Raw genomic sequence first — 19698 nt, 5'->3', positions numbered from 1 at the left:
CCCTTGGGAGTTCAGCGTCCCACAAGTTCTCACTCTGAGGGAGCTAAGGCACTGGTCCTGGGTCAGAAAGAGGCAGTACAAGCCCAGGAGCGGGTGCAGGCCTTCTTGGAGCGTGGCCACTGGGATGCTGGATGGCTTCTGCTACATCTTTTGGTCGGCTGTGCAAGCCTGTAGCAGCAGCTGCACAATTTCCTTGGCCTGAAAAGGAAGCAGAAACCCATCAGGTCTTGGTCAGCCTCCCCCCACAGACACACACACACACAGCCAGCAGTCTAGCACTGCGAATTCCGTATCCTTGAACTGTGTGGATTGTGGGATGAACAGGACCTTTGAAATATCTCAGCTTTCATCTATTAAAAAAAAAACCAAAATGTTTCGCCCTTCAGGCTGAGACCAGCATGGATATTGCAGGGTGAGATAGTGGGAGCAGGTGGCAGGAGCATCAGTATTCAAGGGCTGGCAGAAGCCATATCCACTTACAGAGTATGCCAATGGATTTGAGTGATGGGATTCAGTTTCCTGATGGCTTTGGGGGCCCAAAATGTCTTAAAAAGTGAAGAATAGTCAGCAACGGCCCACTTTCGTGCAACTCAGACTCTTTGTGGCAAACCTCCTTCTGCACAAGTGGTTTTCTTCTTTCACATTAAAAAAAACAACTATTCAGCTCTCTGTAAGTAGAACCATGAATGCAAAGGCTTGCTGGGCGCCCACTTTTCCAGTTTCACTACACCTGAAACAAACGTGGCATGCTTCCATGCAACTGCAGGCGGTGTGAACCAGCGTGGTGTAGTGATTAAAAGCAGTGGTTTGGAGCAGTGGGCTCTGATCTGGAGAACCGGGTTTGATTCCCCACTCCTCCACATGAGCGGTGGAGGCTAATCTGGTGCACTGGATTTGTTTCCCCACTCCTACACATGAAGCCAGCTGGGTGGCCTTGGGCAAGTCACACTCTCTCAGCCTCACCTACCTCACAGGGTGTCTGCTGTGGGGAGAGGAGGGGAAGAGAAGGTGATTGTAAGCCGGTTTTATTCTCCCTTAAGTGGCAGAGAATAGCTAACTCTTCTTCTTCTTTAATCCCCCAAGATGTCCCAGTTGCAGAGGGGTCTGGGTCCCCACCTGTTTCCAGCTATGGGTACTATGGGAGGCCTTGCAGTAGTGCAGGGAACAGCATGGTGAGGGGAGGTCCGAGCCCCTTCCTCTAGCCTGAGGTGCCTGCTGCCTTTTCTGTCCTCCTGCCTGACAGGCAGGTGCCAGTCTGTACAAAAGCGAAACCAATCAGTAAAAACTAGGGTAGGAATGATGATTTCTTGTAGTTATTCAAATATGCTCAATTTCCATAATAGCATTAAAATCAGACTGAGGTTATCTGTGTTGGTTTTCCTTGCATACAAAAAGAGGACATACCACTCTACCCCCTGAGAGCCTGTGAGACACTGCCGGCCTCCAGTCCTCTCACCTGGGGTGTGCGCAGGAGCAGCTCCTCATCCCCCAGGCTCAGGTGCAGCATGACCCCAGCGGCTGCAGCCCATGAGACGATGCTGCGGTGGCCAAAAGCATCCCTGGAGTCGGCTTCCCCTAACCTGCAGAGGAAGACTGCCTTGGAGCGGAGCACAAGCCACCAGGGTGGGGGGTCCTGGCCCTAAGACGGGGGGGGGGGAGACAAGAAGTGCCAATGTTGCAAAACCCATCCACCGCAAGGGCATTTTATTGCCATGCCAAGATCAGGCCAAGAACACCAGCAGCAAGACCCACGGGTCCCTTTTCCTGACAGGGGAATTCCTGCCTTCCTTCACACAAAAGGTCCACACCGAAACTTCATCGACATACCCAAGTCCCCCCCTCCCCCTCTCCCCCCACCCTCTCTCTTGTACAGTTTTGCATTCTCGGCGACTTTTGTGAACACCCCCTCTTGCAACCCCCCCATATCCCTTCATAGCTCAAAGTCATGCCTGCAAGTGAGAATTGCAGGTGAGAGGACTCCCCTGATGAGTTGCTGCATCAAAGAAGACGCAGCCAAAGTCACCACGCCCCCACCAGGTCTACATGGGCAGTCAAGGCCTCCAACCAGTCCCTGCCTTATGGCTGCTTCTATTTGTACATGGTGCCCCCCCTCGCACCAGATGCTGCTTCTGCTCCGCCTGTTTGTCTAAAGAGGACCCCCCCTTCCCACAGTCCAGTGGAAGATGCTCCCCCAAGAAGAGCCAGGGCAGCTCTTTCCTTGGGGCAGCAAAGGCTGCCGTCCAGGCTCTGCAAGGGCACGCCTGCCAGCCAGCAGTTGCAGGGGGTTCTCCCAATGCTGGCACACAGCCATGGAGGACCACTTTGTAGGCCTGCAGACGAGGGCACAGAAAACTGAGTGGGGAGGGTACTTGGAAGGACAATGCTGTTGGCTCCCTCCTTGATCCATCTCACAGCACATGGCCCTTACCTGCTCAAGCAGCAGGACACACTCCTGGTTGTCATGGGGGATGCTGTCTACATCCAGGCATCCATAATGCTTGAAGCAAAGTCCACCAGGGCACTTCCACGGCTCTTCCCCAACTGAGCTAGGGCAGACAGGCAAACAGGCGGCCCATCAGTGCAGGGATGCCCACCACCAACCCCAGCCCAACCCACTGATCCTGGTGTCCCCTTCTCTGAAGGGCAGCACCACAGGCAGGAGAGCGCCTCCCCATGCTTGAACAGCAAAGCTACCCTCAGTCTCCAAACCACCCATCTTTTAAGCAGGTCAAAAGGGCTGGGAGGAGCTCAAAGTCCTTGAGCACATGAAGCTGCTTTATACCGAATTCATCAAAGTCAACTGGCAACCACTCTCCATGGTCTCAGGTTGAGCTCTTTCACATCACCTACTACCTGATCCTTCACTGGAGATGCTGGGGACTCAACCTGGGACCTTCTGCAAGCCAAGCAGAGGCTCTGCCACTAAGCCACAGCCCCTCTCCTTGTTTCTTTCTCTGCTCACTCCATACTTCCCTAGTCACAGAACAAGTGTTGGGGAGGGAGACGCTTGGCCTAATGGGTTCCTCCATGGGGTTGGCTTCACCTGGGTGGTGTGCCAATCCCTTTTGACCCTTAAATTGATCACCTCCTCTGGAGGATCTCTCTCACTAGGCAGAACTACTCAAACAATCTGCTTAGCTCCTTGGCACTGACTGGCAACCACCCTCATCAAAGGTTCCTGACGTTGTGTCCCAACTGATGCCCCAACTGATGCCATCTAATGTTGCCTCCTCAGCAGCCCAGTTTGTGCCAACTGTCCCACAGGAGATTACAAAGAATGCTGACAGCATTTATTTACTTACTTCATTTATCTCCCATCTTTCTCACTGAGACTCAAGTCGGAGTTTGTGCTGGACCTCCTTCTAGCCCCCCCCCCCCCTCATACAGACTTGGAAACTGAGTGTAGGATCAAGACCTTTCTGGTTGACTATCCAATACCTAACCAGGTGGCAGTGAAGGCCAGAGGAGGCCTTCCCTCACTCTGCTGCCTGCTGATGAGGGAGGGCGGGCGGGCGCTTGGGCTACCTTCCTGTTGCTAAATGGCAGGAACCGCAGTCCACACCCCACCCCCACACCCCATTGCCAGGCTTTCCATCTATTAATGCTAGATGTGACGTGGATGCAGTCCCAAACCCACTTGGAGCTCCACGTGGGGCTCTGGTCCGCTCCGGACTCTTTATGAGGAACCCACTATTGTTTGGAGGGGTTTTTTCCTAGATAGGGAAGCTGTTGATAAATGGAGAACAGTCCCATTCACCGTTAATTACTCCAGGCCATAGTCTTGGCTGCACCCGGGCCCTTGAAGTTCACCATGTTTTCCCCTCTGTGTTGTAAGACAAACAGCTGGGCTTCAAGTTTTCATCAAAAGCCAAGCAGATATTCCACCGTACCTGCCAGACACAATTCTCGGCCTGGAGAATTAAGATGACAACATAGGGTCTCTATCCTATGGGACTCCCTGAAAGAGAGTGCATGTAACAGCATCACTTCCACCAGATCTCAGCATCTCTGCCTTCCTTCCCTACATTCTTAACTTTCACATCTGCATGGCTGCTTTACCAAGAGGCACTGGCAGGGCCGGTGAAGTCCCGGGTAAAGCATTCTTTGTCTGCTTTATATAATCTATTTCGGGGAGGCCCTTCCCCCGGAAGAATCGGGCACTGGCACAGCTGTTCATTCAGCGGGAGGCACCATCCCAGATGTGGAGACTGCCCTCTGGACAGACGTACGTACGTGGATTCACAGTAAGTAAAATGTCCTCATGGTACTGGCCAACATCCCTTCTTTCCTATTACCCCATCAAACAAAGTTACACGCAGGCTTTTCTCACATTTTTAAAAACTGCAAAGCTGTCCTGGACAGACTGACAGACAGATGTGCCCCTTGTGTGACCACTTGCACACTGTACTCTGCTTCCAATAGCCACAGGAAGGGCCACAAAGCTTAGTACTCCCAGCACCAGCACCACCCCCTGCAATCACACATTCACGCCCCCCTCTAGCACTAAACATTTGCAGCCATGGAGCCATGGGACCGGTTCCTTCTTTAAAGTCAATGTATCCTTGCCCAGCTCCTGGGCCCCTCCTCCCCGTTCCTTGGAGCAGACGCCCATGTCAATCGCCCGGGACATTTACTTTGCAAACCTGAGGAGGACATCTGCCACCAGTGCATTCTGTGGTAGGGGGCAGCCGTGCCACCCACATTCCTCGCACAGGGCAAACGAGTTGGGACTACATACCAGTCCCAGGTGTGACGTCAGCTCCCGGGCCACCTGGGACGAGGAGACAAAGCGAGTGATGGGGGGGCCCAGCCACGCCCAGCAGGAGGGCCTTCAGAGCTGCAGCAAAGTGGACACAGGCAGGGTCAAAACACGCTCAGGAAAGTAGAGGCCGGGGTGGGGAGTAGGTTCAGCTGTAGGGACTCAGCTGGTGCACTAGCGTAGGTACCTCACCCCACAATGAGGGAGGCCTGTGATGCCCAGCGGGTTCTCACCATCCCTTCTTCCCCTTCCTCCCTCTCCAAAGAGGGGCTTCCCCTCCCCCCCTTCTCGCAACCCGTCAGGCTCCCCGGGCCCAGGCAGATGTCATCCCTTGCCTTCTGCTCACCGCCTGCGCTGGGGCGTGGGAAGTGATGGCCACGTGGCCAGGGGGAGGGGCGGTGCACGCCACTTCTCGGCGTCTCATCAGCCCCGCAATCTCATCCAATGATGGTACACGCTCCCGCCCTTCGGTCTTGCGCAGAGCCTCCCTGATGAAATGTCCGTACCGGGCCATCTCTGAGCCAGGGAACCGGTTCTCCGTCCTGCTGGGGCAGAGGAAGACCGCCTTTAGACACACAAGGCCCGTGGCCGCCATCCCACTCATGGGAACCCCTGCACAGCGTTCCACCCCCCAGAAACACCAAAAGCAGGCCAGCACTCCACCCCGCTGAGCTTCCAGTCTAGCAGCAGTGGCCACATCAGAGACCTGTGGAGACTTCTCAAGCAGGGCAGGAGCACAAAGTTGCCTTCCTCTGCTGTTAAACCAAGGTTGGGTAACTAGGAGTATCTTCTTTGTGTACGTGGGTGGGGGGGGCGGGGAGGGAAGGCTGCTCAGCCCTGGAAGAAGCTGCCTGGGATGTTCCTGTTTCAGGGCCTGCCTCCCCAGGGCTCTTGTGGCAGCGCTCCCCAGTAGAATCATCCATCCCCTTGCTCAAAGGGCTTCCCCTTGTGCCCCATGTTCCGGAGAAAGGGAAAGCACCCCTGCCTTCGACCAGCAGGGATCCTCCTGACTCCCCCCACCACCACACTCCTCCCTCCTCCTCACCGCTGGAGGTGCAGCTGCAGGTAGCACTGGACAGGCGGGGAGGGCAGGAACGTGCAGCTCATGCAAGCGAGCAGCTGCCAGTAGCGCAGGTCGGCGGGGCCCCCCGGCGCAGGCGGCTCTGTGGTCTGCTTCACCAGCTGGCAGTAGATCTCATCCACCAGGGGAGGGAGGTCGAGGCAGGTCTGCAGCACCCCCTGCATGAGGAAGGCTGGCTCCCTCACCCCCTCCATCTGCTGCAGCGAGTGGAACAGTTTAACAGCTTCGTCGCGAAGTGCTGCATAGCCGTGGCTGCTGCCATCTGCAGAACGGGGAGGAGAAAGGAGCCATTAGCCCAGATCCCATGTACCTAGACCCCGGGCCCCTCCCCAGTTCTGTGCTCCCATTTCCAGCCCCATAAGAAGAACAGCGGGGGGGGGGGGATGGTAGAGCCAAGAATGCAAGGAGCGTACTGGGAATGGCCACTCACCTGCATTTTCGCCAACTCCATAAGGGAATGGCAACAGCGGGGCATAGATGGGGCCAGCCGTGTAACGGAGGATAGGGTTATTATGGTACATCTGATCCAGGATTTCTGGGCTACTGTGGTTCTCCTGGGTGAGAAAAACAGAGGGGGGGGGACGGCAATTAAGAGCTCCTCCATTCAGCTCCCTGTCCAGCAGCTCAACACCCTTGTGCAGGATTCCTAGAGATCCAGTCCTCGCCTGTAAGGCAGGGTCTCCCTACAGATGGCCTCTAGCAGAGGCTAGATGGCCATCTGTCAGCAATGATGATTCTATGAACCTAGGCAGTTCATGAGAGGGAGGGTACCTTGGCCATCTTCTGGGCACTGGGGGTATGTGGGGGAGGTAGTTGTGAGTTTCCTGTATTATGCAGGGGGTTTGACTAGATGACCCTGGTGGTCCCTTCCAATTCTATGATTCCAGGAAGTTTGGGGAGGACGGCCATCGTCTTGTTGTTTCTTGTTGCTTCTAGAGATGGCTGGCCAAGTGTGGGTGGGCTTCAGAAGGCAGGCAAGGCTGCCCTGGACGCCCTCTTGACAGGACTCCCCCCATTTAAAATTTTGGAAGTGCCCGGCCCACTACTGGCCCTGCGACTGTTACTTAATTTGTGTGCCGTCCTTTCAATAAGCTTAATTTGTGTGCCGTCCTTTCAATAAGCGGTTCCCTCCCTCATGCAGCTCTCATCATTCAACTATAAAAATCTAACTGTGAAAAAATCCATCTAAGCCACAATGAAAGCAGTAAGGGGAAAATACAAACCCAAAAGAGAAGCCAACCACACGCCCCCTGCAGTTTCCCAAAGAGGGCTGGGGCCCAGAGAGCAGAGTCCTGAACACTGGAAGAGCGTGCAGAATGCTTTCCCCTCATCCACAGCCTGCACCTTCCCGTCTGGGATGAGGCACACTGGACCTCTAGGGCAGGCTTGGGGGTGGGGGGCTTCCTTCCCCCAACCCAGGAGGCTGTCTATCCGTGCATTACCCATTCTTGCAAAACTCCATCATCTTTTAGTACTCCTCAGTTTCTTTTATCACCAGCTGAATTGATGCTAGTGAGCCGAGGACAGTTCCCCCCACCCCAATTCTCTTCCCCAGCCATGCTGGTTCCCTGGACCCCTTACCTCCAGGTCCGACATAAACAGCTGCGTGGGTGTCTGCACAGGGGCCTGGCTGGTGATGACCTTCTGCAGAGCGCACACCCAACGGACGGCCTCGTGTAGGTGCTCCATGTACAGCCGGTAGCAGTGCTTCCTGCCAAAAACCGTCACTGCCCAGAATCCTGCAGGAGTGGGGAGAGGGGCGTGCAAACAGGGCGGAACAGAAGCCTTCGATTCCCCTGGAATCCATCCCCACAGTCCTACCAGCCATAAGGATATTAGTGGCAGGCCACGGGATCCACGTGTCTCTCTCCCTGCTGAGGCTAAAACTGGCTGTGGTGCGACAGGAGCAGGAAAGGGGCCAATTAGCCACCCCCCAGCAGCAGCCTTGAAGTGGCCATTAACCCTTTCCTCCTGGGCCATTTCTCCCACCTAATCCCTCCAGCTGCAATTAGCGCTACAGAATCAGATAACTTTTATTGGCATAAAATTGATGGTCACAAGGTCAGAGATAAACAGATAATACATATCTAGATTAAAACTGAGTGAATCTTAACCTTAACAACTTTTGCCAAAAACTCCGCCACCTTCACCGTAACATCAATTGCAATGTCGTTCAGCAAAAATTGGCAAGTGGATGTTCTATAAGGGGTCAGCCATTTGCTGATTAAGGGTAATATAATTTTTTTAAGGGGTTCTTCATGTAAACGACAATCTAAGATAATGTGATGTAGGGCGTCTGGCTGGCCCGTTCCGCATGGACACATAACCTCTTGTTAAAGGGAGTAAATCTCCCATATAAAACCTTGTATGGAAAGGAATTGAGTCGAGCTGGCATAAATATGCTCTCCGTTGAAGAGGTTCCTGAAGTGTACTAAAATATTGCTGCATCTTTCCGGGTAATATTGACAAACCCATTTTAAGTGGGGAACATACTGGCGGAGTGAGTGGGCATATTTTCGGACATTCGTGATCTAAGAGTCGTTAGTGCTACAGACAGAGCAAGAAGATGGACAGCACCGTCTCCCCCTTGATCACAGCCCGCCTCAAGCCTCACTTTGCCCCGCCTGTGCATCTCACAAAAACACTGGTGGGGGGAGGGGGAGCGATGCTGCAGGCACCCCACACAAACCACAGAGATGTGAGAAGTTCAAGACATCCAAGCCAGAGAGCCAAGGATCCCTCCTGCGCTCCCACTCCTCTGCGAAGCACCCCTTACCTGTCTCCTTGTAGGTCTGCTTGTCGGGCCACAGCACGGAGCAGAGGCTGGTCAGGACCAGGGAGCCGAGGCGCGGGGCCCCCGCCTCACACCCGCTGTAGCAGTCCAGCGACTCCTGGGACAGCACAAACCAGTACTTGCGGGGGCGCCACCACGGGGCCTTCCTACCCCCCCGCACCTCCCGCTGCAGCCAGCCTGGGGAGAGGAACAGAAGGTGGTGAAGAGGGACCCCGACTCTCACACTCAGCAGCCACCAGGACTAGGTGCTGGGACTTTTCTCCAGAAAAAACAGGTGGTCGTGGGCTATGAGCTGCAGTCCAGGGCATGGCTCAGAGGTTGTGTCCTGGTTGCTAAAGGAAACCAGGAATGCAACCAGCTGGCCAGCATCTTACACAGGCCCTGAAGAACACACCAGGCTGCCTCTTCCAGAGACTGTGCGCTTGCCTTGAATCCTTGCAGTAAAGGCTACACAGCTCAGAACCTGGAATCTCACTTTCCACCTTACTTAAGCACCCACGATGTGGCCACTACCCAGAGTTGCCACGGGAAAACCTCTGGAAAGTCCCTGGCAGCATCGGATGAGTGAGGGGAGGCGTCATTTTGTAGCCTCAGCTCCCACTTTCAGAGGTAGAAATAAAACCCAGGATTCCTGGCTCTAACTGGGGAGCAGCACCGTGTGCACAAAGGCCCACCTTTCATAATAGGGTCTGCATCATCTTGCACCTGCCGGCATTTCTTCTCTGGGATAAGGCTGCATGTTTCGTCGGCCATTGTCAAGGACCTGAAGGCGACAGAATGCTTGAGGGGGAGGGAAGACATCAGCGGGGGGGGGGGGTGTCTTTTAATCTTTCTCCCCCTGCCCTGCCTCCAAAAAGCCACTCAAGGTGGCCTACAGACTATAAAAACACCAACATAAAATAATCAATAAATTAGAAACTACAAATCTTAGGTAAACAAATATACCTTTTGCTGGCTCTGAAAACTTAGCACACTTGGCACCAGCCCAACTCCCGAGGGGAGGGTATTCCACGATTAAGCTGCCACCACAGAAGTAGTCCTGTCTCACGAGGTCACCTAACTTGTTTCAGATAATGGTGATGCAGAAAGTAGGGTGTCAGAGGATAACTGCTGTCGCTGGGCAGGTTCCTGCAAATGCTCTGGTCACAGGACCACACCGGCTTTCAAAGGACTTAAGCAGCACTCTGCACTGAACCCAGAAGCAAGCTGGAAAATATCGCTCCTGTAGAGCACAGATTAAATATGGACTCTGCCATTTTTACTAGGCAGTAATCTTGCTGCTACAGTTTGAACCAGTTGAAGCTTCTGGGCAGCCTTCAAAGGCAGCAGGCAGAGTCCATTGCAGTAGTTCAGCTTAATCGGTTATTGACTGGCAGTGCCGTTTTTCTGCACCCCTTCTAGAGCAGTGATACTCAGTGCCCCATTGGCATGCCACTTGTGGCTCACTCTTCCTGTGTTCCAGAAAAGTAGACCAGGTCGCTGCCAGGTGGCGCTTGCAGGTGGCAGGTGATTCTCTCCTTAAAACAGTCACTGCTGGAGGGACTGGAGGACAGGTAAGCTGTGAGCCTTCCTGAGCTGCAGGCCCTGTGCCTGGCAAGGAAGTCAAGGGCCTCTCCCCTCTAGCAACCTTCCCATTCTCATCCCAGCACTGGCAGGAGGGCAGGCTAATGGCAGAGAAGAGAGAGTAAAACCACCACCACGGCAGCCACCCACAAGAACAAGCTGGCCACACTGGAGTGGTGGGGGTGGGTTTACCCCCCTTTTCCCACAGCGCTCTCTTGTCTGACCTGCTGTGCCTCGTGCAGAGGAGGCAGCAGGGAGGCCGAGAGAGAAGCCCTTCCCCTCACTCCAGGCACTCAAGGGCGAAGGCTAAGGTTCAGCAGTGGTGGGGAGAGACAGACACACTCAGAGATCATCTGGTAATTTAAAAGGTTATCATTGGATATTTAATATTAACAGCTACATTTTATGGCACCGAGTGTGTGCGCGGGTGGTGGGATGGCCCCCAGGGCGGGCAGGAGCCAGCCATGCGGCTCTTTGGGCAGGTGGTAATTGCAAAGGTGGGTCTCCGTGAGCGCTGCGCAGATCTAGAGTTTCCAAGACCCCCAGCTGGAGAATCCGGGACCGCTACTTCCCCTGCCCCGCTGGATCCCATTCCAGCCTCCCTCCCAACTTCTTGCTCCTGGAGGAGAGGCACAGACCCTGACCCTATTCCCTCCAGGGTGGTGAGAACTTGACTCACTGACCTTGGGCTAAAATGCTGTTTATACAGAAACGTTGCCAAGAATGTGGGAAATGAAAGAGCTGGGAAATGGAGGGAGGATGTTGGCTAGACGGTCTGAGAGAAACGTCAGTGGGCTCTGCTTCGTCGGAGGGGAGAGAGGGAAAACACGCAGATTCCCGGCTCATTCCATGCCCGGCCAGGGCTCCTCTGAGTCCGGTCCCCTAGATCTTCACTTCCTGAGGTCCCTTCTAAGGAGGATGGAAGGCACACAACTCCCTTGGCCCTTTTCCCCAGGCTCCTCCGCTTCCGGTCAGCCTAAGTGGAGAGATGCAGGGTGCGAGCAGGCCCAGGCAGGCAGCTTCTGATCTGAAGCCCTCCCCTCTTTTATGCAATTCGTCCAGAAGTTTAATACTATTCTTCCAGGTCCAAAAAAGGACTTGGGGTTTCTCGCTCTTTACTGGTGATAATATCTTAGCATGTCCCAACCCACGCAGATGTTACTTAGTTCAGTTCTAGCTCTATATTTTCCTAATTTTTGAGCACCCCAGTGCTGAAAGATCTGCCCTGGCTGCCCATTTGCTTCTGGGCACAATTCAAAGTGCCGGCTCTTACCTTTACAGCCCCAAATGGCTTGGGGCCAGGCGGGGGCCTTAAAGACCACCTCCCCCACCTTGTGCAGCCCACCTGTTAAGAGCGGCCTCTCAGGCCCTGCTCTCTGTGCCTTCAGAGCTGAGGTGGGTGGCAACCGGAGACAGGGTCTCTTCAACGGTGGCACCTTGCTTGCGGGCTGTCCTTCCCCTGGAGGCTCGTATGGCACCTGCTTTTAGGCACCAGGCCCAACCGTTTCTGATCACCCAGGCCTGATGCTTTTTTAACACTAGGAACACTGGAAGCTGTTGTCTTAAGCTGCGTGTGGTCTGTTTTATTGTCTGTTTTTATGCCGGGCTGGGGCTTTTTCAGTGTTGTATTTTAATTCATATCATCCCATTTTTGTTTTTATTATTTTTATTTTGTAAGCCACCTCGGGCAGGTTCCTGGAGAGGAGGCATAAAAGGGGTCTAAATAAATAATTGGATCTGCTTCACCCTGCCCTTTCCTAGACTAGGCCTGATTTTATATTAATCCTACTTTGCCTTTCTACCAACCGTTTGGAATGCACTCATTTCTGAGTGGATGGATTTGCTCTCTTGACTGGATCTTGTTTTAAACTGGCCTTTCCCTTCAATCTCTTCTGTACCATTGCCTGTCTTTTGTTCACAGCTTCCAGTACAAGTGTATTTGCCTGATGGAAGAACCCTTCGCTCCCCCACCAGGCCTCACTTCTCCCCCTGCCTTCCCCAAACCCTTGCCCTGAGAGAAATGGCCAGGTCCATTTGTCCCTCAAAGGAGAAACCTCAGAGCTCCTGACCTCACAAAAGACACTTTCCACCACCGCCCGCCTTTCCCGGGCCTCCTCTGGTGACAGATGAAAGGCAGGAGTCGCTTCCAGGCCCCTCAAGCTGAGTCTAGGTCCAGATGGGTCCCATTAGCTCAGAGACAGGGCGGGAGGTGTGTGGGTTGCCAGACACAGTCCTTCCCACAAACCCTTCCCTCCTTTATCTCTCAGCTATTTGCAACCAAACCTTCAGGAAAGAAAAACATCTCAACAGACCAGGGCTCAACCCCTGCACAGAGTCTCACAACATGTGCAGAGTACATCCCAACACCTGCAATCTCCCTGAAGCACCTTGGGTTCACAGGGAACACTTTCACACGAAAGGATGAGCTGTAGGCACACAAGTCTGTCAGCAATGCTGATTCTATGACCTTAGGCAGTTCATGGGAGGGAGGGCATCTTGGCCATCTTCTGGGCATGGAGGGGGGGGGTCACTGGGGGTGTTGGGGGTGTTGGGGGGAGGTAGTTGTGATTTTCCTGCGTTGTGCAGGGGGTTGGACTAGATGACCCTGGTGGTCCCTTACAACTCTATGATTCTAAGTCCTAGGCTGTTTGGCTCCAGAAATTAGATTCCACATTTGGCCAAGTGTATTCCAGCGTGGTGTAGTGGTTAAGAGGGATGGTTTGGAGCAGAGGACTCTGATCTGGAGAACCGGGTTCGATTCCCCACTCCTCCACGTGAGTGACGGAGGCTACTCTGCACCTCCGGGTTAGTTTCCCCACTCCTACACATGAAGCCAGCTGGGTGACCTTGAGCAAGTTACACCTCTCTGAGCCCCAGCTACCTCACCGGGTGTTTGTTGTTGGGAGGGGAAGGGAAGGTGATTGTAAGCTGGTTTGAGTCTCCCTTAAGTGGTAGAGAAAGTCAGCATATAAAAACCAACTCTTCTTCTTCCCCATGGCAAAAACAAAAAACCCTCATCAGGAAAATGTTTTCCAGGCCCCACCAGGTGCAGCTGCTAACAACCATCAAGGACACCGAGCACCAGCAGGCAGCCTGCCCCCCCCCCGCCACTGGCAGAAGCACACCAGCCCCCCCCTGCCCCGCAGTGCCATCTGCTCTCCCACCCTCACCTTTCAGAAGTGCTGCTGGCCCGGCTGGGCTGAGTCCGGTTCACCTGCAAGGCTGGTGCCTGAAGCGGGGGGGGGGGGGAGAGAGAGAGAGAGAGAGAAACATGTCAGCGGCACTCCGAGGTGGCCAGCGGAGAAGCTGATTCGAAGGAAGCAGGAGGAGGGCGGGAGACACACTGGGGGGGGGTTGAGACGGGCAGTTGAGGGACATGCTCCCCCCACCCCCGCATGCCCCCGGTTCCTATACTGAAAAACAAGAGGAGAAACTCACAGGGCTACAGACAGTCTCCCCACCCCCACCTCTTGCCAGCCACCCAAGGCCACAAGTTGTCAATGTGCCACTTTCTCAGGCCATCCATTAAGGTTGGGAGCCCCTCCCTGTCCAGGGCCTTGCTAGCCACCTCTCTCTCTCTCTCTCACACACACACACACACACAGACACACACACACACACACAGGCAAGCTGTAGCAGCTGAACAGGCTCCCGTATCCTCAGCTGACCTCAACGTGGAGCTCCAGACCATGCAGAATTGCACAAGAGCATTGCTGAGTAAGTTGCAAGCAAACAAAGTCCTCTTCTCTCGGAGGCTTCCTGCTGCGAGGACAGGGCCCCCCCCTGCCCCCCCAGCAGATGGCAAGAAAAACACCCCAAGCCCTGAACTGCCTGTCAAGGGGGCTCACCAGCCTCACAAACGTTCGGCTATGTAGTTAAGGGCAACTGGTGCAGAGCGAACGGACCCAATTCCCCTGCACTGGCCTCCCCCACCCCCCCACCCCAAGTCAAAACCAGGCAGGCCTTGTTTGCGGGGGGGGGGGAGAAGGAGAGTCTCAATACAAAGGCCCTCTGAGCGGGGTGGGTGGGGCGGGGGTGGTTTGCCACAGGTACTGAGTAATGAACAGGCACCAAATGACCTGTGGCATTAGAACACCTGCTCTAAACCCAGGCACAAGCTGGCACCGGTTGTCACAATCCTGCCAGGGCAGTGGGAGGGAGACTGAAATAATCTTTCCACATTCTGTTGGTGGCGGCTGCCAGGAACGAAGCTAAGAGGGACGTGAAAACAGATCTCAAGCGACATTTCCTTGCCCTGTTTTGAAAAACCGTAATCTTGGTTCTCCTAACTCTATTTTTTACCTCACTCTGAATGAAGTCTGCTGCCCTGTTTAGAAAAACAATGCACGTACATTCTCATTCTCTTAATAGTCTGCCAAAAAGTTTTGGAAATTAGTCTTGAGAGGAAACCTTAAAAATTCAAGTTGTAAAATTATTTGGCAATCAAAATATGCATTACAGGCCCCCCAAAATCCAGCTGATTTTGACTGGGTTTGAAACTTTGCTTCAGAATTTGATTAACCCTTTTCTTACTTTTTGAAAGAGATGCCCTTCTGAGAGAGCCCACGGGTCTGACTCGCTTGCTGATATATGGTGGGGCAGGAAACAAAAAGTGCTTCTCGTGAAAGTAGAGATGTGAAGTCGTGGGGGGGGGGGAATCGAAATTTGGGGGGTCCCATTCCCCCCTCCAAAGAATAATGTGTTTTAATAGTACAGTGTTCAAGAGTTCACTATTTTCAATGTTATAAAGTTTTCATTAAGTATCCAAGCATGCCAGCAGTCTCTAACTGTGACTCTATAAGAGAGTTTCTGTCTAAATAATACTACGGTAAAGGTAAAGGTCCCCTGTGCAAGCACCGGGTTATGACTGACCCATGGGGTGACGTCAGATCCCGACGTTTCCTAGGCAGACTTTGTTTACGGGTTGGTTTGCCAGTGCCTTCCCCAGTCCTCTTCCCTTTACCCCCAGCAAGCTGGGTACTCATTTTACCGACCTCGGAAGGATGGAAGGCTGAGTCAATCTTGAGCAGGCTACCTGAAACCGACTTCTGTCGGGATCGAACTCAGGTGATGAGCAAAGCTTTTGACTGCAGTACTGCAGCTTACCCCTCTGCGCCACGGGGCTCCTCCAAATAATACTAGTCAGCTTTTATTTTTTCCTATAGATGGCGAAAATTAAAGATACATGTGCTATAGGTTGCAGCTTTTTGCTACTCCTCTTCAAGTACTAGGTACACTTGCAATTTTTCTTACCTATATTTATACTTTTAAATTCTATAAATATGCCGAATAGTACAATTTTATAAGCACATTATTTCACCATTCCCCCAAATTTCTGTTTCTTGAAAGACAGGAGGGGTTCTTTCTCATGGCTTTAAAATTTCCAGACATTTTACATCTCTCTCTAGGTCTCTGGCTGAGGGGGGCTAAAGAGCCATGGATGACTTAGTGCCCCTTTGATTAGGCAAGGAGTCCAGGGCTTAAATTGAGCTGGGTCAATTGAGCTGAGTCTCTCAATCTGTCCTGAGTGTCAGGACTCCACCCCAGGATGGAGGAAGAAGGACTTGCTCCCAACTGAATAACCATAACCAAGTCCCTACTTCATCTAAGCTATCCATTCCAGGCAGGGCTAAGCAATGAAGTGAAATGCAAATTTCTTCTGAGTGATCATGATCCTAAAATTACGGCTACCGTGGCTGAATTTCTTACAGGAGTTCTTAAAGAACAAGAAAAGTTTTATTAACCCGACTTGTAACTTATATGTGTTGCCCTTTGGAGGTATATTGTTGTTGTTTTTTTACCTCTGTCTTTTGGTATGCCAATAAAGGTTAATGAAATGGAAAAAAAATGAAATGCTCCCAACTGCATAACCATAACCAAGTCCCTACTTCATCTAAGCTATCCATTCCAGGCAGGGCTAAGCCCCAGCATCTCCCAGTTTAGAAATTAAGCACCGGGGTGGGGTGGGGGAGCTGCAGTTGCACAGCCGGCACTTCTGGGCCACATTAAAAACAAGGTCTGAGCAGACCCCAGGCAGGGGATGAGAAGCTTTGCCTCTAGCCCAGGGTCCCCAGCCTTTGTGAGCCTGGGGGCACATTTGGAATTCTGACACAGCACTGTGGGCACACCAACTAAAATGGCTGCCGCAGGAGGCGGAACCAGCCACAAAGTCATTTCCACAGCTTAACGTCAGTAACGCAGTGAGGATCATTGTGCAGTGGTGGTGGCAGCTGCCAAAGCAACATTGAAAAAAATCTGCACAGCCAATCAAATCTCCAACAGTAAATCAGAAAGCTTGCTCAACAAAAGCCCTACCTGGCCCCACGCACTTCCTAAAAACACTTGGTAGGTGCCAGAAAAGCTGTTAGTGGGCACTATGGTACCCCTTGGGCACCGTGTTTGGGACCCCTACTCTAATGGCTCAGTGATGCAAGCCCCATGGGCACCTCTCTGGCACTGTTTGCCCAGCACGCTGGCAGTGAGGTTGAGCTAGCAGAGGACCACCACTGGTCATCCCCAGAGGAAGAATACAGCTTGCCAAAAGACATGGCAGGCAGAGGACCTGCAGAAGCCCTGCCAGGCGGCCACACAGCCACATGAGGCTGAAACTGGAAATGAAGATGTGGCACTTCCTCCTGCCCCCTAAGAACGCTTCCATTTTTTCTGCTGGGTTTCAGCCCCACAGTTGTCTGAGAAAGGGGATGTGGTTTCGCAGCAGAGCCCCTGCTTGGCATGCAGAAGGTTCCCAGCATCTCCAACTAAAAGGATTATGTTGTAGGGGGTGTGAGAGACCTCAACCTGAGACCCACCACGGCTAGTCTGAGTAGACAGGACTGACCTTGATGGACCAATGGTTACATATGTTAAAGCCCCAAAGAGCACCTTAATTACCACCCATACAGCTGGGATCCACTTGCTGTCATTTACCCTCATTCAGTACAGTGGGTGAGGTGGGAAATCCCACGACAGCCAGGATCTGGCAAAAGCAGGATAACAAAACTTTTGAAATGTTCCCTTACTGCCTTCTCCACATTCACCCCAAGGTGGTTCACAACATAATAAAACCATCATAAAACTATTACAAGCAAAAATCACCATCAGCCTTCAAAGCCAGTTAGAGCAAACAATTAAAACAGCACTAAAGAATAAAGAGCAGAAGAGACCAACCACGAAAAAACCGGCAGCAGAAGTGGCCCCAAACTGAAAGCCTCCTGCCATCCAAAGGCTAAAGAAGTCACGACAGGGCTAGGCGAAGGGAAAGAGGAAGGCCTCTCAGGACTTGTGCTTCCTTGTCCCAGACACAAGCTGCCAACTTCTGCGGGACAAGGCAGTGACACTGTCCTGTCCTAACTGGCAGCCACTGCCTATGGGAATGCCAGAGAGCCTTAAGCCTGTTATCAACAAGGGGTGCAGAACAAAAACTCTTGGCCACTTCATTTATGCATTCGTAAAATTTTATTTCCATTTACAGTCTGCCTGTATCGCAGGGACTCAAGGTGGATCACAAGGGATCCACCAGAATTGTAGGCCTGTCTCCCACGGTCTTCCTAAAACAGAATGCAATGTGCAGCCGCTGTCCATTCAGGATCCTTTCAGAAGGCTCTGAGACGGGGGGGGGCTCATGAGATGCACCCCAGGCAGGACTCTCGCAGCAAGCGGCTCTAATCTCAGCACCTTCACCCTCCCCATGTGGCATCAAGAGAAACCACCGTGCAGTAAGTGCGCAGCTAGAAAGGCAAGCGCTGCCCCTTACCAAGATGGGCACAGCTTGTTGTGACACCCTTCAGCCACCATTGGTGGAGCTCCCAAAATGCCAGGGGTTAAAAGCTGCCACATCAAGCCCTTTCCCGGGCAGCTGGGCGGGCTGATGGTGCCTTTGCTACAGCCAGCAGGCTTCTGCCTTTCCTAGCAGGATCCTTTGGGATCTCCTCCCCTCTTGAGCCTACCTGTGGCTTCCTGTTGTGTGAACATGAGTCAGGAGCCCTCCTAGCCTGAACCCGGCAACCTGGGCTAGTGGAAACCGTTGAGGGGTGGGGGGTCAACAAGGGAATACATCTTCCCCTCCTAACAAGGGGTCCTGCATCCCAGTGGGAAAGGGATGCCAAGAATTGCACCCTGAATCACTGCAGGCTGTCATCCTGCAAGACAGCCAGTGTGGTGCCGAGGCTAAGTGCTGGAGAACCGGGTTTGTTTCCCCACTCTTGCACACGAAGCCAGCTGGGTGACCTTGGGCTAGTCACACTCTCTCAGCCTCCCCTCCCTCCCAGGGTGTCTGTTGTGGGGAGGGGAGGGGAAGGGAAGGTGACTGTAAGCCGGTTTGATTCTTTCCTAAAGGGTAGAGGAACCAACTCTCTTCCTCCTCCTCCTCTTGGGGTGGATCCCAAGGGCACCGGGGGGGGGGGAGAGGGCAGCTCTCTGCCCCCCTGGGCTTTGCCGGGCGTGCCCGCGCATCCCTGCTCCAGAGGTGCCTCCCCCCACGGGAGGGGGCGAAGGGCCCCTCGCCCTCCCCCCAGGCTGCGCGGCCCAGCCCGCCTCCCCCCGGCCGGCAGAAGGCCCGCCCGGCCCGCCCGGCCCCCCTCGCACCAAGCCAACCGCAGCCCGTGGGAGACGCCGGCGGACGGCGCGCCCAGCCAGGCCCCCCCCCGCCCGCCCGCCCGCCCGCCCGCCGCCCCGACAGGCCCCGTCCCGTCCCGTCCCGTCCCCTGCGCTGAGTCTGGCGCCGGCCGCGGGAGCCGCAGCAGGAGGCCCGGCACCGGGCGGCCGCCCCAGACCCGCAGCCGGACGCAGCCCGCGAAGGAGGCAAGGAAGGGCGGCCGGCGAGCGGGCGGGCGGGCCACCCTCTCTGGCGCGGCACACGGGCGCGCCGGCCCCCCGCCAGCCCGCGCCGCCCGGAGAGCCCGCCAGCCGCGGCGGAAAGGGGCCCCTCGCTTCCCGGCCGGCAGGCAGGCAGGGCGGGCGGCGGAGCCCGGCCCAGGCGCCCCCCACTCCCCTCCCTCGACGGGCGCCCGCCCGCCCGCCCGGCCCTCCGCCCCGCGCGCCAGCCAGCCAGCCAGCCAGCCAGCCAGCCGGCGGCCCGAAGGAGCCCGGCCCCGGCCCCAGCGCAGCCCCGCTCACCTGGCCGCCGCCGCCCCCGCGCAGCTCCAAGGCCTCTGCGTCGGGCTCCTCGCCGTCCGCCGCGCCGCGCCCAGCCTCGCCATAGTCGCGCCGGAGCAAGGTGAAGCCCCCCTGCCTGCAGCACACCAGCCACCACCAGCCGCCCGGGAACGGCATCCGGAGCCCCGCCGCCCCCCGCCGTCCCCCGCCGTCCCGCCGTCCGTCCGTCGGGTGCTGGCTCGCGGCGATCTGGCTGGCGCGGCGCCGGCTCTGCGCGCCCGGGCCGGGCCGGGGGCGGTGCCGCCTTCTGCGGGGCGGAGGGGCGCCTCCGCGGGGCGGGGCGGGGCGGGGGGCCGCGCCCTGCCCGCTCTTGCGGCTCTGCCCGCCGCCCAGGGGGCGCAGCAGGGC

The 19698-nt window shown here is 54.8% G+C and overlaps 1 protein-coding gene across 1 annotated transcript; it reads right to left on the bottom strand.

The window, feature by feature from the left end:
- Window positions 1-141: 141 nt before the first annotated feature.
- Window positions 142-19467, bottom strand: PLEKHH3 (pleckstrin homology, MyTH4 and FERM domain containing H3). Its single transcript, XM_056863828.1, has 12 exons — window positions 19312-19467; window positions 13368-13426; window positions 9309-9397; window positions 8617-8811; window positions 7422-7579; window positions 6271-6394; window positions 5805-6102; window positions 5106-5301; window positions 4644-4771; window positions 2429-2546; window positions 1457-1639; window positions 142-198 (listed from the first exon to the last, which is right to left on the bottom strand). Exons 1-12 carry the CDS (start codon window positions 19465-19467, stop codon window positions 142-144), a joined length of 1761 nt encoding a protein of 586 aa, XP_056719806.1.
- Window positions 19468-19698: the final 231 nt, after the last annotated feature.

This window comes from Euleptes europaea, chromosome 18, assembly GCF_029931775.1.
Source record: "Euleptes europaea isolate rEulEur1 chromosome 18, rEulEur1.hap1, whole genome shotgun sequence".
Lineage (NCBI taxonomy): Eukaryota > Metazoa > Chordata > Lepidosauria > Squamata > Sphaerodactylidae > Euleptes > Euleptes europaea.
The sequence above is the reverse complement of the archived record's forward strand: the minus strand, read 5'-3'. Positions and strand labels throughout refer to the sequence as shown.